Source organism: Pristiophorus japonicus, chromosome 2 (genome assembly GCF_044704955.1).
Source record: "Pristiophorus japonicus isolate sPriJap1 chromosome 2, sPriJap1.hap1, whole genome shotgun sequence".
Taxonomy (NCBI): Eukaryota; Metazoa; Chordata; class Chondrichthyes; family Pristiophoridae; genus Pristiophorus; species Pristiophorus japonicus.
The window spans coordinates 68,912,933-68,938,000 of record NC_091978.1 but is presented as its reverse complement, the minus strand read 5'-3'; the positions used below and the strand labels follow the sequence as shown (position 1 = coordinate 68,938,000).

At 43.1% G+C, this 25,068-nt stretch overlaps 1 protein-coding gene and 1 pseudogene across 1 annotated transcript in view; one reads left to right on the top strand and one right to left on the bottom strand.

The window, feature by feature from the left end:
• Window positions 1-25,068, bottom strand: part of oacyl (O-acyltransferase like) — a 69,037-nt gene that overhangs the window by 21,212 nt on the left and 22,757 nt on the right. Inside the window, exons 8-13 of the mRNA XM_070860066.1 lie at window positions 23,904-24,005; window positions 12,261-12,426; window positions 10,136-10,215; window positions 9,036-9,149; window positions 6,492-6,621; window positions 4,738-4,924 (exon numbers count right to left, since the gene is read on the bottom strand). Coding sequence (XP_070716167.1) covers window positions 4,738-4,924; window positions 6,492-6,621; window positions 9,036-9,149; window positions 10,136-10,215; window positions 12,261-12,426; window positions 23,904-24,005 — 779 coding nt within the window. The remainder of the gene's footprint in view (window positions 1-4,737; window positions 4,925-6,491; window positions 6,622-9,035; window positions 9,150-10,135; window positions 10,216-12,260; window positions 12,427-23,903; window positions 24,006-25,068) is intronic.
• On the top strand, window positions 15,281-15,518 carry LOC139251825 (U2 spliceosomal RNA; annotated as a pseudogene).

Below are 25,068 nucleotides of genomic sequence, written 5' to 3'. Positions count from 1 at the left end.
TTGTGACGGAGGAGCGGCGAGAGATCATGGCGGAGGTGCAGTAAATGTTTGCGGTGGAGGAGCGCCGAGAGATCATTGGAGAGGTGCGGCAAATGAAGGTACGGGGCCCAGAAGAGCCGGGGGCCCAGGGGCAGCACGGGCCAGCCCACACTGCAATATGTGTGCGCACTAGGTCCCTGCAGCAGATCAGGTCTCCAGTTGTCCTGGTTTACTTTTGCCACTGGATAAAGACCTAGCTTTGTCAAGCCCGTGTGGTGGCTGATGTGCAACGATCACCACACATTAAAAAAATCCACGCACAGGCATCTTCCACCCCTTCAATTGGAGTTCAGGACTGGAACATCGGGCCCTTCATTGAAACATCTGTGAACTCATGTGGAAGCAAGTCATCCTCATTCGTGGGACTGCCTATGATGATGATGTCACTATGGATTTCTATTAGTCCAATTTTTCAATCCAATCTTTGTCTTATATGTTTTACAGTATGCATTATGTTCAAATCCTGAAAACGTGATATGTCCTAACTCTAACCATTTAACATTTCTCCTTTGATTATTTCTTTAAATTATTTCTTAACATTGCCCACCCCACCCCTGCCTCAGCTCTTCAGCTGCTGAAATCCTCATTCATGCCTTTGTTACCTCTAGACTTGACTACTCCAACTGGCCAGCCTCCCACATTCTACACGACGTAAACTTGAGGTCATCCAAAACTCAGCAGCCCGTGTCCTAACTCGTACCAAGTCACGATCACCCATCATCCCTGTGCTTTCAGACCTACATTGGTTAAACAACGCCTCGATTTCAAAATTCTCATCCTTGTTTACAAATCACTCCATGGCCTTGCCCCTCCCTATCTCTGTAATCTTTTTCAGTCTCACAACCACACAAGATGTCTGCGCTCCTCAAATTCTGGCCTCTTGAACATCCCTCATTATAACTACTCAACCATCGGTGGCCGTGCCTTCTGCTGCCTGGGTTCGAAGCTCTGGAACTCCCTCATTAAACCTCTCTGCCGCTCTTTCCTCCTTTAAGACGCTCCTTAAAACCTACCTCTTTAAACAAGCTTTTGGTCATCTGCCCTAATTTCTTCTTTTGTGGCTCAGTGTCAAATTTATCTGTCTTGTCTTGTAATTTGGTTGTGAAACGCCCTGGGACTTTTTTACTACGTTAAAGGTGCTATATAAAATAAATATTATTATTATATGTGTTATGCATAAAAAAAGAGATGTGACAAATCTCTACAAATCCTAAGTCTGTCCAAGGTTTGAATACTGCTTTTGTATCCGAGATGAATTTTGTAGCACCTCTCTTGGACAGGATACAAGAAAACATTTGCCATTTGATAAACAATTTTTCTTTCATCTCCCTCTCTCCCTTGTTCGTCTCTACTTTATATATATTACTATGGCTATTGCTCACCTGAGCTTTTCTTTCTTTTTGCTCCTAAATTTCAAATATGCCAACCTAAGCACTCTTCTTCCTCCCTCTATCCTCACTGAAGACATTGGCTTAATTCTTTCCCAGAATCTCAGAACTTACTTCCTCCAGAGTCCTTCATTAACAAATTACAGCCTTTTAAACATTGGCATCTTAATTTCTTAAGTTTGCTGCATCTTTCCTCCTAATCTTTTCAGCCTTGGTGTTGTCCCATACAGGGGGCCTTAGCTCTTTGCCTTGATTTCTCAGTGAAAAGAATAGTTACTGTAGTTTGATAAAAAGTGGCCTTTTTTTTTAGTTACAGAGTTACAATTAATTATAGTCTGAGCTCTAATAATCTAGGTAAAGAATTAATGGCTTGTTGCATATAATTGTTTCTGAAGTACTCATGTTTGTATGTGTGACTATTTACTGGAATGATCCACCCAAACTATGTAAATCCTAGTGTGTGCACACCCTGGTGAAGTGGAAAAAGGAAAAAGGAAAAAGACTAGTAATGAACTCACCCTGCTTTTTTTTAGGCCCTGCGTTATAGAGTTAGTTCTTTGAGTTCACCTAGTTTCCTTTCGTTAACATCTCGAAGGGGCCTAAACAGGATTTGACATTAATAGCTGCAAACATGCTGCAGGCATTCAGTAAGTGTTCACAGATACATGGAGTGCTTGTTATCGCAAAGTTGCTAGGAGTAACCTGATCATGATAAGTACCACGTAGGTAGTCACAGCTTAGCATCCATTTAAACACTAAATAGAAACATAGAAACATAGAAAATAGGCCATTCGGCCCTTCTAGCCTGCACCGCCATTCAGTGAGTTCATGGCTGAACATGCAACTTCAGTCCCCCATTCCTGCTTTCTCGCCATACCCCTTGATCCCCCTAGTAGTAAGGACTACATCTAACTCCTTTTTGAATATATTTAGTGAATTGGCCTCAACAACTTTCTGTGGTAGAGAATTCCACAGGTTCACCACTCTCTGGGTGAAGAAGTTTCTCCTCATCTCGGTCCTAAATGGCTTACCCCTTATCCTTAGACTGTGACCCCTGGTTCTGGACTTCCCCAACATCGGGAACATTCTTCCTGCATCTAACCTGTCTAAACCCATCAGAATTTTAAATGTTTCTATGAGATCCCCTCTCATTCTTCTGAACTCCAGTGAATACAAGCCCAGTTGATCCAATCTTTCTTGATAGGTCAGTCCCGCCATCCCGGGAATCAGTCTGGTGAACCTTCGCTGCACTCCCTCAATAGCAAGAATGTCCTTCCTCAGGTTAGGAGACCAAAACTGTACACAATACTCCAGGTGTGGCCTCACCAAGGCCCTGTACAACTGTAGCAACACCTCCCTGCCCCTGTACTCAAATCCCCTCGCTATGAAGGCCAACATGCCATTTGCTTTCTTAACCGCCTGCTGTACCTGCATGCCAACCTTCAATGACTGATGTACCATGACACCCAGGTCTCGTTGCACCTCCCCTTTTCCTAATCTGTCACCATTCAGATAATAGTCTGTCTCTCTGTTTTTACCACCAAAGTGGACAACCTCACATTTATCCACATTATACTTCATCTGCCATGCATTTGCCCACTCACCTAACCTATCCAAGTCGCTCTGCAGCCTCATAGCATCCTCCTCGCAGCTCACACTGTCACCCAACTTAGTGTCATCGGCAAATTTGGAGATACTACATTTAATCCCCTCGTCTAAATCATTAATGTACAGATGTAAAATGGTGTGTTTTTAAAAGTCAGTTGACTAGAACAATTTTTGCTGGTTCAGATTATTTTTACAATGCATTAAAATCACATTTTCTGAAAAAAACTTTGAATATTACAGCTTTAAATAAAATTAATTTGCTTCTAAACTGTTGCGTAATCTTTCATTGCCCTGTTGATGGCTGTGAGTGCACAGCGCATTACTGATAGTCAGAGCTTCCCTGCAGTGATGAATAGCATAACTGTCAGAGTTCCAACCTCGATCAGCCTACAGTAGATAGACTTCAGATTCTGATATAAACTGTGCAACCTGACAAGCTCTTTGAAGCGTCGTGTTAACACATTTCTCGCCTTTCCTGAATTCTATTAGAGGCATGCTTTAAAACAAAACAAAACAGACACTAATGGCTCAGTTGCTAAATGTTCTGTCTAGAATAAAGATAATCCACATAGACCAAAAAGTCCAGGTTTGATGCTTGGCATTGGCTGATCTCAGCCCAGGTGGCAATAGGGTTGATAAGATTGGCCTCAGCACCCCTGACCTAGGGAAAGGGAAACCCCCAGGGTTCCCGCTCTTGATTGCTATCCAGTAACACCTGGAAAGTGTGCATATGTGGACATCAGCATTGACTGTGCTACATACTATGGGTGAATAGTGTCCTGACACTGTCTAGGCTCAACTGGGTTAGCCACAATGGTCAGCCAGAACCCATATTGTTATGTATGTAAACCTGTAAAAAACATGTCTAACCCCCAGAGGGCTTATCCTCTGGACTCCCAAGGGATCCCACAATCCCTTGGGAGCACCTGTATATAAGGAGGCCTCGCAAGCTGGAGAGGCACTCTGAGACCTGTAATAAAGGACTACGGTCACACCTTACTTTGAGCTTGCAGTACCTAGTCTGAGTCTTTATTGAAGACATGTCACATGGCGTTAGCTGCAACTTAGCATGGTTTTGGCCTCCCAGTTTTTAGCTGGAGGAAATTGTAACTCATCCAGGGCTGGATGTCAAACAAGCAGCCTTGTTTTTAAATCCCTTCATGGCCTTGCCCCTCCTTAGCTCTGTAACTTCTTTATAACCTCCCTCTCCCCGAACTCTCTGCTCCTGTGACTCTGGCCCTATGCTCTGGGATTCCCTCCCTGAACTCCCTGCGCTTTTCCACCTCGCTCCTTAAAACCCAACTGTTCAAAGGTGTTTCTTGTCATTCTTTCTAACATGTCCTTCTTTGGCTCAGCATCCATTTCTTTTTATTACACCTATTTGGAACTCCTTGAGACATTTTTCTATGTTAACACTATATAAATGTAAATTGTGTTCTGCAGTTTGGAACATTCTCTACACCTCAGCCAAACTGTTCCCAATTCTGCCAATCCTACTCTTGAAGCAGTTGTCAGGAGGTGCACCAGAGTTGTTCAGGTTGGCGCAACCTCGCTATTCTGTAGCTAAGGCTGGGAATCACAGCTTGCTGTCCAGTGAATCACGGTAGAAAAGCAAAATGCACCATGAAAAATCTAACTTGAGGTTTAACAAGTGAAAATTTGCAAAGCCTGTCTGCATTTCACAACTACGAGAGTACTTTACCTGCATATCCTTCTTCACATACAAGTATGATCCAGCCAACTGCAGCAGCCCATGCAGTTCTGTGCAAAGCCTGGTAGAGCACAGGAAGGACAGAGTAGGACTCAATAGAGTCATCCAATGCATACCCCAGTGCAATCACTGCAGCCATTGTGGTAAGAGAGCACAGCCATCCAATAATAACAGAAGTCTACCAAAGAAAGCATTTTGGTATTGTTATTAGGCAGCAACAACAATTTAACATTAAAAAAAATGTTCCAATGAACTTCACAGAGGAAGACAGGAGTGGGCGTTGAGCCTTGATGAGAAAATTAGGAAAGGTAGCTGAAGGCTTGGTCAAAGGAACGATTTGAGAAAGCTTTTAAAGGCAGGCAGGGAGGTAGCGAGGTAAAAGCATTTTAAGGAGGAGTTCCAGAAGTAGACTGAGGCAGTTGATGATTCTGCTACTAATGCAGGAGCAGAGGGAGGAGGCATGCACAAGAGGCCAGGATCAGAAGGCCCGAGAGCATGCAAGAGGACATTCAGACTGGAAAATGTTGCAGGGGCAGAATGGTTCGAGGTATGGTGGACGAAGACCATGGAATGATTTGTAGGCTAATCATTCTATACTTTGTGGGACAGGGAGCCAGCGAGGATGTCAGAGAGGATGTGGGTAATTGCTAATGTGGGCGATGCATTGAATAACATGGAATTATGACTGGTGGAGATCGGGATTCGAAATAGAATTTCTACGCTCAGCAACAGCATGTTGCAATCTTTCCTTCAGTAAAGTGAATTGGTAGAAAATTGTGGCCCAGTAAAAGCAGAACGAAATATCTACCTCTAAGAGTTTGCCCGCAACTGACAATAGATTCAGTGGTATATAGCTATCTCATTTATCTTTCTCTCCCTTCTTGAGCAGAGGTGTTACATTGGCTAACTTACAGCCCCCTAACAGAATTTGCATATCTAAGGAGGATTGAAAAATTGTGATCAGCGACTCTGCTATCACCTCTCTGACTTCCATCAGTAGCCTAGTGTGCATGCCATCCTGGCCCAGTGACTTATCCCCTTGGATTTCTATTATTTTATTTTTTAGTAAAATAGGCAGGTGTGTAACCATGTAATGGCAATCTCGTGGAAGTGCAGAATGGAGGAATGCTGATGGAGGAGGATGGTATGATCAACTGTTGAATGCAAAGTGAGGTCGAGCACGAGGAAGGAAAGTATTCCAAGATCAATGTCACAGAGGATGCTGTTGGTGACTTTGGCAGTCTTGGTGCTGTGAACACAGCAGAAACCGAAGGGATTCAAATGGAATGGAGGAAGGCAGCATATTTGGAGCTGAGTGAAGTTCAAAGGAGCAATGACCATAGCAGAATTGATAAAATAAATCCAATGACAAACTTTTCCTTGTAAAATGTTCCATGAATAGTTAGTTAGAACAAGTGATTTGTTGTTCATTGTCTCCGTAACTTTTTATGCAAAATTGTCACACCACATCAAGTTACTGGACCTCAATATGGTAAATGATGGGAAGGGTGTTGGAAATATTGAGCCAAATATTGAGACTGCATGCCTCAGAACTGCTAGCCACTCTGGAATGTATAAAGCTTTAGAATATATCCGTATATAGATCAACTTTAAGTGATCTGCAAACAGAGAATATCCATAATTCTTTACAGATACATTTATGACATTATTACCACTGCACAAACACAACCGTAATGTCTATTGTTGACTTTTTATCACCTCATTTTTTGCCTTAAAATAAGTACCTTGGTTGTCAGCAAAGGTGTTTTTCTGTGATGCATTAAAATGCCCAACATAATTCCAATTAAAAATGGACCATAACGACAATAAGGCTTTGTATAGTATTGTATGTTGTATGCTGCATGTGAAAACAGTCTGAAAACAAATATAATACATTGTTAGTAACAGAAAATGAATGACTACTGAAACAACATTATCTAATAAAATCACAGTGGGAAGGTCCAGACTCACTTTGTTCAGAAACTCCAACATTTTTGTATGTGAGAGACTTCAGAATCAATCCTAAGTCCCCTTGTTACATTATTATAGTTTAGTTTGAAGTAACTTTCAAGATTTACCCATTCTATAACATTTTCTTTCTTATTTACCCTGTGAAGTCATCTCTCAGTCACCTCCTTTCAAGACTAAACAGCCCAGATTTCCTCTAACTTGTACTCTGTTGTTTTGGTTATATATTTATTCCATCGATTCCTGCGCTACACTGTATGGGCACTTTCTGCCTTGATTCTATTAAAGCGACTAGGTTTTGTTCAATATCTAATGGCAGTTGGTCATAATCCCACCATTCACACCCTATCTTGACTAATGTTTTTCTAACTCCTGGCATTAGCATTTGAATTTGGGCCATCATCCCTTTTGTCTCTCTAATCCTTCTTGTCTTCCAACCTATCACAGACCTTCCCTTTTGTTCTTTCTTTCCCACCCCCTTTCAGTGCTTGTTAAGAATCTGTTCTTTTCGAACACTCTCCAGTTCTGATGAAGGGTCATCGACCCGAAATATTAACTCTGCTTACTCGTCACAGATGTTGCCTGACCTGCTGAGATTTCCAGCATTTTCTGTTTTTATTTCAGATTCCGGCATCCGCAGTATTTTGCTTTTGTATTAGGTTTTGTTCAACTTCATCTTTAGCTATTTTGACTTCATTCATGGAGTGCTTATGTAGCCCATTTTTTTCTTCCAATGTGAAGTACTTTACTTTTTCATATTAAATTAGGTCAGCCATTGATCTTCCCATTTATGTAATTAGTCTAACTCATTTTGTACTTCCCAAGCTATCTCCTCAGTTTAAACTGTCCCTCTTAGTTACCTTTAATTTGCAAATTTGACCATTCTGAATCCAAGTTGCTAATATAAAATAAATTAGAAACAATAGCAGTTGTAACACTGCTCACTGGGGTCATCACTCAGCATTTTGCACTCACCTCAACAACTCCTTCCATGGATGTAAATCTAACTCAAAATAAATCTTCAAAGCTTAGAGATATATTCTGAAGCACTGTGAGATATAGTTTATATGAACTGAATGCATAATAAAAACCCATGGGGTATAAATCATATCTAACAACTCCTCAGAATGTTTGTCCCCTGTCGCATGTTGACCGTGACTAGAAATTACAGCCTGGAAATTACTGTTGATGATGTCAGTGGATGAATGTTTCATGCACTTGTATGACATTCATCTGACCACGATTTTAATACAGACATTGGCCTGGAATGTTCTTGGACCTGCTCCCATTCCGCTGCTGTAATTTCCCTAGAAGAGCGGCAGAAACCTCATTTATGTACGTAAACAGTATTTCTGACATATTTTCGGTGAAATTATTGCAGCAGAACTGGAGCAGTTCCAAGGAACTTTATGACCATTAACCCAGTTGAAATAAACAGGCCAACTCATCTGTTAAAATAGCAAATGGAGAAATGTTATATGAACACATTAAACATTTATCTGTTAATATTGATGACCGTAATTTCTAGACTTATAGGGGGAGAAATTCGGCTGCTTAGCGCCTCCTGTTAGTGCCTGCGGGAGCAGTAATGGGGCGCTAAAGGGTTAGCGACTGGTCGCGGCGAATGCAGTGACACCCGCGAACTTCAGTGCCGGTAATTCTTAGCACCTGGGCCTCCAGCACCTCGCAGATCATGGTGTCATAAAATGCGCAGCGCCCCGAAACAGCTCCGATTGTAAAATTGCCTTCCGCACCCTGCTGTATCGTCGGGCATAAGCAACGTCAGGAAGAGGAGGCATTGTCAACTTGGCTGGCCGTTTAGGGAATGCAAATTAAAGGGATTGGTTTTCAGGTAGACCAACCTTTAGTATTAGCACCAGTCTGGTGCCTGCTCAAAGGTTTTGCTGTTTCAGTGCTGCAAGCTGTCCAAGCCCTCCACTTTGTGAGAGTGTTTGGGGCTGTAATGGCAGTCGCCCAGGCCGCCTTGCAACACAGAACTGTCGACAAGTAGGTTGTGCACTATTGGCCCTTCCCTTTAGGGAAACAGTCTCTGATGCCATTAGTAATGTGCTCCACATTGTTCAGCGCTCTGCTCTCAGATTTTAGTACCCTAAGAAAAGTGCTTAGCCCCTGATTTAGTGCTCCACTTCCCTCTTGGAGTGTCAAAATGGAATTTCCAGAAGGAGAGAATGATTAGCGCCTGGCGCTACTTTTCCTACTTTTCAAAAGTTAATGCCCCAACTGGGACACCAAGGGATTTCTAGCCCATACATATTATCCAGAGCTATCTCCCTGTAATCGTGGTCAGATTCTGTGCTTACCTGGTATCCAAGTGAAGTCCTATTGGCAATTTGAAGAACCATGAGATCAAAGCAGTGGCAATGAAACAGGCCAACAACAGAATTCCTGCCAGGACAATCATTAACAGTCTGTTCCTGAACACAGATAGAAAAGTTAATATGTCTGCTCTTTAATATAAAAAAGATTCTGCTCATGCTGATGAGCAATGGCAGAGACATTCATTTTCCATCTCCAACTGTCACCATTAAGAAATTATTTCCAGGTCAGGCCTGTGCAGGTAAATAGAGAGAATTTTCCCAGACTATCCCAAATCCCCCTCTCTCTGCTATGTCATCAAACATCAGCCATATTTCCCATAGACAGCCAATATTTTAATAAGACGGTAACATCATTTGAGTGTTCCCACAATATCTTGGAGTTTGCAATGAAATTTCACTAAGTCATTTCCCACCCATTTAAAATGGGCACCAAGGATTGCTTTAGAATGTGTAGTATGTGGAAGTGCATTTAAAGAGGTCTCTCAGAAGACTAATTGTATTTTGAGATTGCTTTTCCATCTTTTATTGATCTTTGTTCTTCTTTTATGTGTGAACACTGAGCTGCTCAGGAAGTTTCGTGCCATGATATTTGTCACAAAGTTTTTGGAAGAATATTGGCACAATGGTTTGCCCCATTGGAATTCCCCTTTACTTAATTTTTTTGGAGGAAGCAAAGGAGAAGCAACAGGCAGAGGCCAGGTGGATCAGGCTGCACCAATTGTGCCCGTATTATATAGTTACACCAATATTTACAGGCAGAGAAACTCTGCATGCAGATGTTTCGAATGACCAGGGAGGCACTGACAGATCTGCCAGGAATGGGGTACTGATCAGCCATGATCATATTGAATGGTGTGCAGGCTCGAAGGGCCAAATGGCCTGCTCCTGCAACTATTTTATATGTTTCTATGTTTCTATGTTTCTATCTACTGCAACATCTGCAGCTGACCAGCACTGTGGATCTAGAACTGCCAGTGACAGCAATGGTCATTTCTGTCCTTACATTGTCTAGTCCACTACCTTGCAGGCAAGCTTCAGTTCTGTCCTAGGGAGATGGTACCATGAAGTGATAAACAGCTTACCTGTACAGCAGAAAGATGAAAAGAGGTGTTGTGATGTAAAACTGGAAGTCATTCGCAAGATACCATGTCCAACCCATGCACTGCAAACACAGATTCTTTTGGTGAGCTATTTCATATTAAATGTATAGCAGTCTGTTTCTTTTATTGCTTAGAATATCAGAGCCCAGAGATCCAGCTCCTACTTGGGGTGAAATTTGAGCACCGCAGAGGCAGAGACACTAGAATTTGGGGTGGAACCTGGATTCTCCAGGTTTCTGACCCATCACAGCAGGAGCGAGCATGCACTTCTTCTGTCCCTCTCCAAATATTGATAGCCGTTTGAGGCAATCTCTCTGGGGGTTCCCAGGCAACCCTGGAAATCCCATCAGATATGCCTGCAATAAACCCAAATCCATGGCTGTGGAAAGCAGTTATTGGTGCCATCCAGGCTGCAAGTGGACCTTATCAGGAGTATAATTTAATTTCATTTTGGAGTCAAAGAAGGTTGAGGAACTCAACAGTGTGGGAAGCTCATTGAAATATTTCAACCCTTTAGGTCTTTGGCCCGACCGGCCAAGGATCAAAACTGATCAGTACGGCTTACACCCACACACAGAGATAAGGAGGAATTTCTTCTCTCAGAGGGTCGTGAATCTTTGAATTCTCTACCCCAAAGAGCTGTGGAGGCTGGGTCATTGAATATATTTAAGGTGGAGATAGACAGATGTTTGAACGATAAGGCAGTCAAGGATTTTGGGGAGCAGGCAGGGCAGTGGAGTTGAGGCCAAGATCAGATCAGCCATGATCTTATTGAATGGCGGAGCAGGCTCGAGGGGCCAAATGGCCTATTTCTTATGTTCTTATGTACAAAGCATTTATCCCTGGTCTAACAAAGAATCCTCTCCCTAGATCACTTTAAATGCAAAACTTTTGTACTGAGATCCTAATAACTTTAAATGAATGTGGCCCTGTTGACTATGGTGTTTAAGGTTACAGATCAGGTAGCACTAAGTATCCATTTATCCACATATTAATTGGACATAACATATTTGTGGTGTGTTTATTTGTTCCAATGACACTTATGTAACTTAGCATAACTTAGTTTGAGTGTCAGTCAGAGTTTAGGTTCAAATCCAAGTCTCTAATATAAAATATTATCACTCTACCAACACAGCCACTGCCGCATCCCCGAATTGTCCCATATACATTCTAACCGTGTCTTCATATGTATATTCAATCTTTGGCCCCAATATTTAGGCGGAGTCAGGAAGGTTGCGGAAGAGAAATTCGGCAATGCTGGTGACGGAGTGCCTGCCGAATTGAACGGCAGGATTTGATTTTAATTTATTTCTTCCATTTTCCAACTGGCAGCCGGTCAAATTGATAGGTGGCCCTTGGGGCAGTCCCTGTAATCAGGAACTGTGGTGGGGGGAGGGGGGGGAAAGGCCGGAGATCGGGGCTTGGGAGGGAATGGGGGAGGGAGAGGCAATTGCAGGAGGGGGAAGGCCAGAGATCAGTGTTTGGGGTGGGGGAGGGGGGAACTTGGCTGCAATCGCGGTTGGATGGGAGGATAGAGGCTGTGATCGGCAGAAGGGCGAGTGAAGTTTTCCTTTAGGCATGGTGTGGGGATACAGAAGCGCTCCTGCTCCTCCTGGCCTGCAAGAACCGCTGCAAAAGACACTAAACTGCTAGAGCTGAAGCTCCCGCCTTCCTTTCGCTGCCGGATTTCCCAAGCCCCAGGAACCCCGCATGGCAACTGTTCATTTAAATAGGGCTCTGAATTGCACTGTGGAAGCCTGATTTAAATATGTTAATGATGTGTCCTGCTTCTCCATGGCGAGAGACTCACACATCACCAAATCCATCACTGTGAAATTGGAGACAGGCGTGTACACATCTGGTTGGGGTCGCGTTTGCCCTTTTTTTCATTTTTAACACCCTGCCCGTCATAGTGGTATTAATATCGAGGCCATTATCTTTCCCAGTAACTGTAGCTGTGGTTCTGCTTAGCACCATATAATAGATAAAATACTGGTCATGCAACTTGGATAATTGAGTAAATCCGAAAGCATCAAATATACAAACTGGATTACCGTCTATAATGTGAATGATAAACAGTCTGACTTTGTATTAAGAAAAGACCTACATGTTGGTCAATCAAAATAAAGTTGTTGAGAAACAAGAGATTTGTCCACCAGGACCTCCTGCATTTATCCAAATGGGACTTTGAATTTTCTCCTAAGGACTTCCAGGGAATAAGCGAATACATCCCAATAAATAAGCACATGGTGTAGATGTAAAGTGGAAGAATTCTGAAAAGAAAGGACAAGATTGTTGAAGAAATGCTTAACAATTATTGTATATTTATATATATGTATAGATAGATAGATAGATCGTATAAAATGTCCACAATTATTTATTTATTCTAACAGTAAAGCTACAGAAAGGAGATAATTGGATCACTACAAAATAATAAGAACTAGTAATGGTATATAAAAATTTTGCATATAAATTTCCATTCTGCAATTGGGTACGCAGATACTTAAAATGTCAAACTAAAGAATCCAACTCCCAGGAAAGAAGCAGAATGCAAATGACAGATTACTTTACATGCCATCGAATATTACACCATTTTATCTGGCAAAACGTTTCCCATTGCTTGGGAAATTCAGCATAGCAACAAGATACGCTGTAAATGCTCCCTTCACTGTTTGAAAGAAAGGAAGTCTACCACTATCTCCAGTAGCCATTCCCACAATATACCATACTGCAGTGAAACCCTGAGCAACAGATTATACCTCAGACCTGACAGTGTGTTCACTCGAATTATAAAATCTTCAAGAAGACAACCACACACGCAACAGCTCCAAAAGTAATCTTGATTAATGCTGACAGTTGTACCTACTCCTGTCATAACCTGTTGTTGTAATGTATCAGTATTATAATCTTTTTAATTAACAGCACTAATTTTAGGTTACATTGCTTTTCTTGATCTGACTCACTTAGGGGGACATTTTCTACCATTTGCTAATTTTAGCAAAAGAGGTCACATGAATAGAAGGCAGTGTTCCTCGTTTTATATTTGCTACTACTTTTTTCCACAGAAATCAGCAAAGGAAAGAAAATATAAATCTTATAAGGGTTGGATTTTCTGTTTGTTGCTGCCTCTGTTTTCACCCTGGAGAGGCGGCAATGGCGGCGTTGAGCATCTTCCGGGCAGGCGGCCGGCTTCCAGCGCTCCGCCGGGGTTTTTGGGGCCAGTTTCGGTGGGACAGGGAGCATTATCGCCCAGAAGAGGCATGGTGTGCAACGCCCCTGGTTGCGACACTGACTTGATTTTTGGCTCCCGCCCAATCTGTAGCGCTCCATAGAGCACCGTGCTGGGACTGCCTGTGAAGGTGGGTGGTCCTAGCTGTAGCAGCTGCAGTGAGGCAGGTAATGCCGACCTGAGGTAAGTGTGATTGTTTTTTATTTTATTGTTTTGCGATTTATGTTGTGATGGTGCGAGGTATTTATTGGGAAAGTTTTATTTTCAGGTTTTTTTTTCTCCCCAAGCCTCTCTTCGAGCGTTCAGAGGCCGGCTGTTTAGCTCAGGATTTTTGCATGCTAAGCCAGCCTAGCATCCTAAGCCCCCAAATTTCCCCAGTCGCTTAGAGCGGCGTATCTCGATGTGGTGCACCAACTTCCTGGAGGAGAAAAAGCGCCAAAAATCTACCTGTGAATTTGGCCGCTCCCTCGTCATCCACATCCATTGGCGTCGCGCAGCAGAGCGTGGGGAGGGGGGTGGAACTTCGGCCGCGCTTGCTCAGTGCCGCCAGCAGGGGGGGCGGGGCTTGGGCCCAGCGTGTCGTGCAGTGCCGGCAGGGGCACGCATGACTGTTTCAGTGTGCGCACATGCGCAATGGGCGCTCCAGTCTGCCCGCATGCGCAGTGTAATAGGAAGCTTGGCAATCGGCCAATTAAAGGGAGAGCGTCCTCAGAATAAGTGGCTATGGAGCATATATAAAGGTGAGGTCTGAATATTGATTTTTGTGTGGCTGAGGGAGTGGAAAGGAGTGCTGGATAGGTGTGAGACAGGTGTAAGATCTTTGAACATTACCTCCATTTGAGTCCAATAGACGAATAGCGCAAGAGTCTGCAAGAAGAACCAAGAATTTCCTCCATGAGGAAGTGGAGAAATTAGTAACGGTTATTGAGGGGAAATGGCTGGAGCTGGATATCAACAAGAGTGGTCCGTCAAAGATCTCCCCCAAGGAAATGAGAAAAAGATGGAACCTCGTTGCCGAAGAATTCTCCGCTGAGGTCAACACTGCAAGATCTGGAAGCCAGTGCAAGAGGAAATGGCAGGACATTGGTCAAGTAGTGAGTGTAAGTGATATCTTCATCTTTAAATTGAATTGCAGTGGAAAATGTGAGCATCTGTATGTGTCCCATCCATCAGAAGCGCACCATGTCTGACAATTTATATTTTCATCTTTGCAGAAGAAATTGGCCCACAGCAAGAGGGAGAGAACTAGAACAGGAGGAGATCCGCCAATCTGCATCAACTGACACACCTGGAACAGAGGGTTGCTGCCTTGCTGACTCGCACCGGCAGAAAAAGAATCAGCTCTGCACAAGCTGGACCCACACGCGAGGGTGAGGGTGAGTCATTAAAATGCATAGTGGCCCTTCAAATCAACCTGCTGACTGGCCTGCTATGCGTCAGACTACTCGTGCCACCCATCCTGCCCCTTCCTGTGCTGCTAATTATTTGACTGTTATGTTGTCTTTTGCAGAAGACGACGACACTCCTCAAGATCCTGAGGATCCAGATGCATGCACTCCAGACCAAGGCGAGTGGGGGGGAGGAGGGGTCTATGGGAATTTGTGCTCAGGAGAATGCTGACAGCGATATCGATCATAATATATCACAGGGTATCACAGGGCATCACACAGCCAGAACCTCCATTAGCTCCTCGGCAAGCTTCCATGGGTTCACACCTTCTGGGATCACGGGTCCGAGTGGCGGTCAGGAAATGCATCTTGGGACACCCAGTGCCCCACCATCCCAGCCTGCACGTCGCACTGGAGGGGTGCCACTAGGTAGACCCACGGCAAGGGGAAGGAGAAGCCGACCAGTCTCTCCTGAGACGCAGCCCTCAGCAGAAGTAAATCAGGTTTTTCATCGCTTCTCAGCCTTTTGGCTAAGATCATGCGTAACTGACCTGACAGGGGAGTAACCATGACCCCAACGTGGTTCTCCCTGGATCAGGAAGGTGATTCTCCTATGCTTTTTGGAAATAGGAGGTGGGTGGGGTGGCTTGACCCATCCACCTCCACGGAGGTGTGTGGGGGGCCTGACCCATCCACCTCCATGGCACGAACCTGGTATTGCAGTACTTCCAGGAACGGTGCAGTGGCTCTAGACCTTTTGGCTAAGAGCATTGGCGCAGAGTGATCCTTGATGTGTGCAAGGTGACCTCTGGCGTTTGTGATTTGACAAAGAATTGGAAAGATTGGCAACGAAAAAAAAAAAAAATCAGATTTTTTCATTGGGTGAGGAGACCAATGCCCTCGCAAGATCACTCATGGCAGCTGTCACTGGGGTGCGTGATGAGGTCGCCACACTATTGGGTGAAATCTCTGCACTAAGACGGGAACTGAGGGCAGGCATTGCAGAGGGTCTGCAGACAATGGCAGATGCCATGAGGGAGCTGGATTCTGCAATAAGGGCATAAAGGCCAGAGATTCAAATTTCACTCCCATTTCACTCCATGCACCAGCCACCGGTTAGACCCAAGCCGGACCCCCAACACTCCGCACCCACCTCCCCACCCCCCTACCACCATCACCGACCCTATAAGGAAGTGCACTTTCCCCGAGATGTGGGTGAGGGTTGGGTGCAGACATTCTTTCCTGCTGTGGATGTTGTTGTTGTTGTTAGTTGTATTGTTGAAGTGCACTGTAATATTCACAATAAAAGATATTTTGCATCAAAACTGAATCATCCTCCATTAGGACCACGCAACATTTAGGGTTAACTGTAAAAAGTTAAAATCCCTCACCCCTACAGTCATGCATGCCTGCCACCCCTAGCCCTGGCGGGAGGGCTAGCCGGTGCGTTCTGCAGTCAGCAAGGTAGGACTGCTCTATTTTCAGTAGCTGATTTATCTTTCATTTATTTGTTGTGATGTTGTGCAGCTGTTGTGCTGAAGATGTTGTAATGTTGTGCTGATGTTGTTAAGGTCTTTGGAGCTTTGGAATCCTCTAACTCACCTTATTCCCCCCCCACAAATCCTTCCCCCATCTCTGGCTATCTGCGCTGATTTCTTAAATGTAGGTAAGGTTTTTCTGTGCCTACAAAAGTGGCCACAGACACTGGCCTAAGTTCGTTTGGAGTAACTTTCAGCTGGCCAAATTTGCTTCTATGGTCAAAACAGGTGTAAGTGGCTGGTCACGCCCTCTTTTGGAGAAAAAAAACTAAACTAAAACAAAACCTAACGAACTGACTTACACCGGAGCAAGTTAAATGGGGAAATTTGTGAATTTTAAGTTACTCCAAAAAAAGCTGCTTGCTCCAAAAAAAGCAGGGCAACTCTTGGGGAAATTTGAGCCCTAAGAGAGGTGTGTAACCCCTCCCTTAATGCTCCGCCCCACACTCAGGACCCAGCTGCCCAATTTTGCTGACTGAGACGCAAACTATTCCTGGGCGCAAACATTACTGCCCCTCCGCCATTACTGCCCCAAAATGAGCAAAGCCGAAAATCTAGCGACTTTAAAACGAAACCAGAAATGGAAGTATTTTAATATTTGTTTGCTTTTTGAAAGTTCCAGAATTGGAATTAACCAAGATAATTTTTTCTTTCCAAGGTCTGAAGTGTTGGTCACGAGCAAGATTGAAAAGAATGAAATAGAAGACGTAGTAAATCAATTCTCCTTCTATCTGTGAGAGGACTGGAGGAAGGCAACTGTTAAACCCCTGTTCAAAAAGGGGAGCGGGATAAACCCGATAACTACAGGCCAGTCAGCCTAAGATCGGTGATGGGGAATATTTTAGAGACAATGATCCAAGGCAAAATTTATTACATATAAATTACATTGAATATATAGCACAGAAACAGACCATTTGGCACAACGAGACCATGCCATGGTTTATGCTCCACTCGAGGCTCCTCCCATCCTTCCCCATCTAACTCTATCAGCGTAACCCTCTATTCCTTTCTCCCTCATATGCTTGCCTATTCTCCCCTTAAATGCATCTATACTATTCACCTCAATCACTCCCTGTGCCAGCGAGTTCCACATTCTCACCACTCTCTGAGTAAAGAGGTTTCTTTTGAATTCAGTATTTGAATTATTGGTGACTATCTTATATTGATGACCTCTAATTTTGCTCTTCCCCACAAGTGGAAACACTCTATCTGTGTCTACTCTATTAAAAAGTTTCATAATTTTAAAGACTGCTATTAGGTCACCCCTCAGCCTTTTCTTTTCAATTCTTTCCCTCTAGAAATAATCCCTAGTGTTTGGTTTGCTTTTTTATGATCTTATTAACTTGTGTCGCTACTTGTGGTGATTTGTTCATTGATATGCCCAGATCTGTTTTCTCCTCTATCCTATTTAGATTCTTATTTTCCAAGTAACTTTGAAAAATATGGGTTAATAAATGACAGCCAGCAAGGATTTGTTAAAGGCAAATCGTGTTTGACTAATGTAATTGAGTTCTTTGGTGATGTAACAGAAATGTTGTGTATATGGACTTTAAAAAGGCATTTGATAAAGTACCACATAATAAACTTATTAGAAAAATTGAAGTCCATGGGATTAAAGGGGCAGTGGCAGCATGCATACAAAATTGGCTAAGGGACAGAAAGCAGAGAGGAGTGGTGAGCGGTAGTTTTTCAGATTGGAGGGAAGTATGCAGTGGTGTTTTCCAGGGGTTGGTATTAGGACTTGGGTATACAGGGCATAATTTCAAAGTTTTCAGATGACACAAAACTCAGAAATATAGTAAACAGTGAGAAGAATAGTAACAGACTTCAGGAGGACATAGACAGACTTATAAAATGGGCAGATGCATGGCAGATGAAATTTAATGCAGAGAAGTGTGAAGTGATACATTTTGGGAGGAAGAATGAGGAGAGGCATTATAAACTAAATGGTACAATTTTAAAGAGGTGCAGGAACAGAGAGACCTGGGGTTGTACACATACAAATCTTTAAGGTGGCAGGGCAAGTTGAGAAGGCTGTTAAATGCAGTGTCAGCTGTGGCTCAGTTGGCAGCATCTCCACCTCTGAGTCAGAAGGTTGTGGGTTCATAGTCCCACTTGAGGGATTTGAGCAGCAAAATCTAGGCTGACACTGCAGACTAGAGTGCTGCACTGTTGGAGGTGCCGTCTTTCAGATGAGACATTAAACTGAGGCCTCTTCTTCCTTCTTGCATGGATATAAAAGATCCTATGGCACTATTCTGAAGAGGAGCAGGGGAGTTATCCCTGGTGCCCTGGCCAATATTTAGCCCTCAATCAACATCACTAAAACAGATTATCTGGTCATTATCACATTGCTGTTTGTGGGAGCTTGCTGTGCGCAAATTGATAGCTGCGTTTCCCACATTACAACAGTGACTACACTACAAAAGTACTCCATTGACTGTAAAGTGCTTTGCGACATCCAGTGGTTGTGAGAGGTGCTATATAAATACAAGTCTTTCTTTCTTTCTTCTTTTAAAAAGTATACAGGGTCCTAGACTTTATAAACAGAGGCATAAAGCACAAAAGCAAGGAAGTCATGCTTAACCTTAATAGGCCCCAGCTGAAATATGGTGCAGCACACTTTAGGATAGATATTAACGCTTTAAAGAGGATGCAAAGAGATTTACCAGAATGGTATGAGGAATGAGGGACGTCAGTTACTTGGAGAAGCTGGGGTTGTTCTCCTTCGAGCAGAGAAGGTTGAATAGAGATGTTCAAAATCATGAAAGGTTTTAATGGAGTAAATAAGGAGAAACTGTTTCTACTAGCAGAAGGGTCGGTAACCAGAGGACACAGATTTTAGGTAATCGGCAAAAGAACCAGAGACGAGATGAGGAGAATTTCTTTTATGCAGCGCGTTGTTATGATCTAGAATACACTGCCTGAAAGGGTGGTGGAAGAAGATTCAATAATAACTTTCAAAAGGAATTGGATGAATAATTGATGGGAAAAAAATTTCAGGGCTATGGGGAAATGGCAGGGGAGTGGGACTAATTGGATAGCCCTTTTAAAGCACAGCACAGGCACGATGGGCAGAATGGCCACCTTCTGTGCTGTCTGATTCTATGATTTTATGAGGTAGAAATTATATTTTGCTTCACTAAAATGTTGTGATAAAAGCTATGGACTCAATTTTCCCCGGTGATTGGCACCTTTTTTTGGTGCATGCCGCTCTTTTTGGCCGAAGTTAAAAGTTTCCCCAATCAATGTGCATCAGTTAGTTACGATTTTTTTAGGTTCTCTTTTTTTGTGTCATGGGGGCATAACCTGCCATCCGAGCCAATTCTGGCCAGTTAAACAAGTTTGACTAGCTCCGATTTATTCCAATTCTTCTTAGGACAGCGTATGTGGCCTTTGTGGAAAAACCTTCTGGTGAGTTAAGAAAATCAGCACAGGTAAGTAAATCAGCGCAGTAGATGCCCGGACAGCAGCAGCAGAGAGGTGATAGAGAGTGGGAGAGCGATGGGGGAGGGAGGGGGAGCCTTTCGGCATAGTTAGGTGCGAGGACCGGGAGGGAGGAGGCCGTTCGGCCTGAGATAGGTGCATGGACCGGCGTCGGGAGGCCATTCGGCCTGGGATAGATGCGGGGATCGGGCGGGACTGGCATCAGGAGCTGGGGGGAGATAAACTTTTGTCATTAAACTTTAAGAATTTAATGGAGGTAAGTTGCTGCAATGTTTAATGTGCTTGTGCTTGGTTGCTGTGAGCTGGCTGTATGTTTCACTTTCCAGCCTCAGCCCACATTGTGTCCCTTGTTACCATGGCAACCCAATCTTTTTGGCGCAGATCTTGGGCTCCACCCACAAAACTAAACGACAGGTTAGGCGGCGCCAAAATGAAGAATTCAAATGGGCAAACTTGGATGATTTTTTGGGGGGTGTACTTAGGCCCCAAAAAACGGGCGTAACTCTTCAAGCTTTGGGGAAAATTGAGCCCATAGAATGGTAAGAATTCATTATAGCTTTTAGAAGAGAAGTGGATACGATTTTGAAAAACAATGGAAAAGCTTTGAGGAAAGAACAAGACAATAGGATTGAATCTTTCAGGGATACAGTACAGACACAATGGGCTGAATAGCCTCCTGCAGGGTCATGGCATTCTATGACTCAGTCATTATTTGCAAGAAATTATTCACCTTTTTTCAGTTTTTTTTATCCTCACTCTGATCATCTCCCTTTAGAGTAGTGTTGCCTTCTGATCAGTAACACTTCTGAAGTCTTTTATGCAATCAGTCAGAGTTTGAAAATATTCTCCAGCATACACCTTCTACTTTACTGGTGTAATTATATAGGAGCTGGGGACACTCTTTGCTATTACTACATAATAGTCTCAAACTAAATCTCGAGAGATGCTTCACTTCTTTGACATTTTGCTGGGTTTCTATTGTCAATGGATATTGAAAATTGTGAGGAATACAATGGACATGTAATTTAATAGCAAGCAGGTAAGTGCTGTGTACATTGTAACTTATTCAATTGAATAAAACGATTATGATCTTTATGTGTGAGACCATTAAGAGCAAATTAGCTTAGACAGCTTATCTAATTGACACAGAACTTCCCAAAACAAATACAGTTCCAGGATATTCCCCCATCCAGTAAGTCTCCAGCTGAGACAAGCTCTGGGATGTAACCTTCCTCTTCGCAACAGGAGCACATAGATTTAATTTTGCCTTTGTGTGTCATCTAATAGTTTACACTTATTGTGACAGCTGATCATCCTAATTAATATGGACAAGCCATGGCATTGACACTGAAAACCTCCGCAATATATAGGAAACCCTCTGGACTCAGAGGCCCTGAACTTCACTGTCCTACCTTCATAGACAAGTTTGAACAAATGCATCTTATTGTCTGTGGCCTTCTTGATGGGCTGATCAAGTAATCCATGTGCAGGTATCAGATAGTACAAATAAAATGAAAACACATAGAAATTCTGGAAATCTGAAGTTAGGACAGAAAATTCTGGGAATAGACAGCAGGTCAGTCAACCTTTATAAAGAGAAAAGGCAGATTAATACTCCATATGTGGACTCTTCATCAGAACTGAAAACTGGAAGATAAGAAACCCTTTAGTAGAATTGAGAAAAAAGAGAGCCAGGAAGAATCAATAGACACCCCAATCGCAGAGAGGAGGTCAATGGGCTGAGTACCCTGCAAACTGCTTAATAGGAAATAAGGAAAATGTTAAATGATGTAAAAAATCATCTCAATGATACAATGAAAAGACATTAATAAAAACAAAAGAGCTTGGTTAAAAGGCATGGAAAGGGGCCAGACATGGATGATGGCAGGAAATTGGGAAAACTGCAGGAAATACAGAAAAACAAACTTACCAATGCAGGGGGTCTGAAATGGAAAAAAATAATGGTAGAAACCAACAGTAGGTTCACCAATCATGAACAGAGAAAGAAAGCTCAACAGGCCTTCCCTACCGTCAGAAAGGTAGTCTGATGGAGGGTCTACACCCAGAATGTCAATGCAAAATCTCATCACAGATATCCCATGCGGTAAGGAAAATGAGAGATACAGCTAATGTCTGAAGTTGCTAAAGTCAATATTCAGACAACAGACTGCCCAGTGACTGAAAGATATTAGCTTAGATTTCCTGATTCAGAACACCTGCTGTTTGAGCATATAGTGGTGTTCACTATTCGAAAATTTGGTGGAGATCTGTAATGCCATTTTCCTCTAATCTGATTCGTTAATCATGTATTTAAAGTTTGCAGGCAGCATTCATCTGTGCTTGGTCAGTGGCAAGTAAATTAATGCATAATGTCTTGATGACATCATACATTCGCCCATTTAATATTGGCCCAGAATTTGCGGTCAGTGGCGAAGCAATGACAATCGCTGCTGACTTTGAAGAAAGCTGCCACAAAGATCTTGCAGTCTCTGTGGAGGCCTTCAAATGGCTGTGCAGAGTTTGCAGCATCAAATACAAGAGAAATGCAGGGAGCAGCACCAACCACTGTACGTAGCCTTCTTTGACCTCACAAAAGCCTTTGACACTGTCGACTGTGAAGGATTATGGAGTTTTCTCCTCAAATTCGGCTGACCAACGGATCCACCACAGTCCCAATTCACGTACGGACCAGGGTCAATCAAGGCTGTATCATCGCACCAACGCTCTTCTCATTCTTTCTTGCTGCAATGCTCCATTTCACCCTCAGCAAGCTCCCCGCTGGAGTGGAACTAATCTACAGAACAAACGGGAAACTATTCAACATCCGCCGCCTCCAGTCCAGATCCAAGGTTGTCCCATCCTTTGTCATCGAATTACAGTATGCAGACGACGCTTGCATCTGCGCACACTCGGAGGTCAAACTCCAAACCATCGTCAACATCTTCACTGAAGTGTACGAGAGCATAGGCCTTACACTAAACATCCATAAGACAAAGATCCTCTACCAACCTGCCCCCGCCACACAGTACTGCCCCCTGATTTTGTTCAAGTCTTAGAATGGGCCTTGAACTCACAACCCTCTGCTCTGAACCAAGCAGACACAGCTGCTAGCCACAGTTGTACTGTTTGCTTGAGGATCATGGTTCATATCGTGCTCCTCTTGAACAAATTTCTATGAAAATATGTTATGTCCAGCACTGTACTTGACACTCAATAATATTGCTTTTTTTATATTAAGAAACCTAAGTGATGGACCAAGGCTGATAATGTAGGAAACTGGCAAGTTAAAAAAATTAGTAGAAAAGGGGAGCAGATAACTTAAGAAAGAAAGAAGAAAGACTTGCATTTATATAGTGCCTTTCATAATCTCAGGATGTCCCAAAGCACTTTTAAAGTGTAGTCACTGTCATAATGTAGGAAACACAACAGTTATTTAACAGTTAAACAGCAAGGTCCCACAAGCAAAAACAAACAAAACAGATAATCTGATTTAATGATATTGGTTGAGGGATAAATATTGGCCAGGACACCAGAGATAAGATAAGAACATAAGAAATAGGAGCAGGAGTAGGCCAGACGGCCCTTCGAGCCTGTTCCGACATTCAATAAGATCATGGCTGATCATCGATCTCCAACTCCACTTTCCCGCCCGATCTCCATATCCCTGATTTCCCTGAAGTCCAAAAATCTATCGATCTCAGCCTTGAATATATTCAGAAACTCAGCATCCACAGCCCTCTGGGGCAGAGAATTCCAAAGATTCACAATCCTCTGAGTGAAGAAATTCCTCCTCATCTCTGTCTTAAATAGCCTACCCCTTATCCTGAGCCTGCGCCCCCGAGTTCTAGACACTCCAGGCAGGGGAAACAACCTCTCAGCATCTACCCTGTCAATCCCCTTCAGAATCTTGTATGTTTCAATGAGCTCTCATTTTTCTAAACTACATAACTCTCCTGTATTTCTTCGACTAATACCATGGGATCTTCTACATCTATTTGAGAGAGCAGACGGGGTCTGGGTTTAACATTTCACCCAAAAGCTGGCACCTCTGACAGTGCAGCACTCGCTGAACTGTCAGCCTAGATTTTGTGCTGAAGAAAACTTTTTTTACGACTGCATTTTTGATGCAACATTAAATAGTATCTTACCTTTGCAATCTCTTAACCACATAATCCTTTATAATTTTGAAGGTCAGCCCTTGCTCAGGTTGATCATGCATGTTTAATAGCGTTCTTGCACTCAGCAAACCGCTGCAAAAGATCACAATACAAATTAACATTTGTTCATGGTTAGTCTTTTATTAAACTATGCAGAGTTATTCTTGATTATTAAAATTTACCTATTCCCAATGATATTGGGCTCAATTTTCCCCAAAGCATTTTTTTGGCGTACTGAAGAGATACGCCCAATTTTTTGGGCCTAAATACGGCCCAAAAAAATTCTAAGTTGGATTTCTTCATTTTGGCGTGGCCTAACCCAACCTTCAGTTTTGGGAGTGGAGCCTTGATCTGCGCCAAAAAAATCAGGCTGCCATGGTAACCAGCAATGCGGGCTGAAGCATACAGCCAGCTCCCAATACATTAAAAAAATTGAAAAACGCATAGCAGCAACTTACCTCCAACCCCGCCTGAACGGTCCGGTCTCCGGGACACCTCTCTCTCTATCTCTCTCTCTCTCTTTCCCTCTAGGGAAGGTTTTTCAGCAAAGGCCACATACATTGGCCGAAGCAGAATTGAAGTAACTCTCAGCTGGCCAAACTTCCCTAATTGACGGAGGTGACTGGTTACGTCCCCTTTGGCTGAAAAAAAAAACTGCCGTAAAAAAATCGTAGCTAACTGAGTTACACTGGTACAAATTGATTGGGGAAACTGTGGTTTTTCAACTTAGGCCAAAAAGAGCAGCCTGCTCAAAAAGAATGGTGCAAATCACTGGGGAAAATTGAGCCCATAGTAACAGGCTACCACAAAACTTTGCTCAGTCTTAAATATAATATAGTTGTATATAAGGCAAATAGTTATGATTTACTATTTATGTTACACTTTGGTTGAAATTTCATCCCACCAACCATTGGCTTTTTATATTTTGTCAGTTGCCCAGATCTTAATGAATTATTTTGGCTTTTTATATTGTCTGAGCCCTAAAATCCATTGCCCTTTCATCGCACTCCCCCCATAAGGTTGGAGGGAGTGAAGTACAAGGGCCAGGAAATAGGCAAGGTCCCAAATACACTCCAACTATTCTAAACAAAACCAGCTGTGTCAGAGTGGAGGTATCAGGGAAATGGTCTCCCAGCTGGGAGTTTCCTAAGCCACA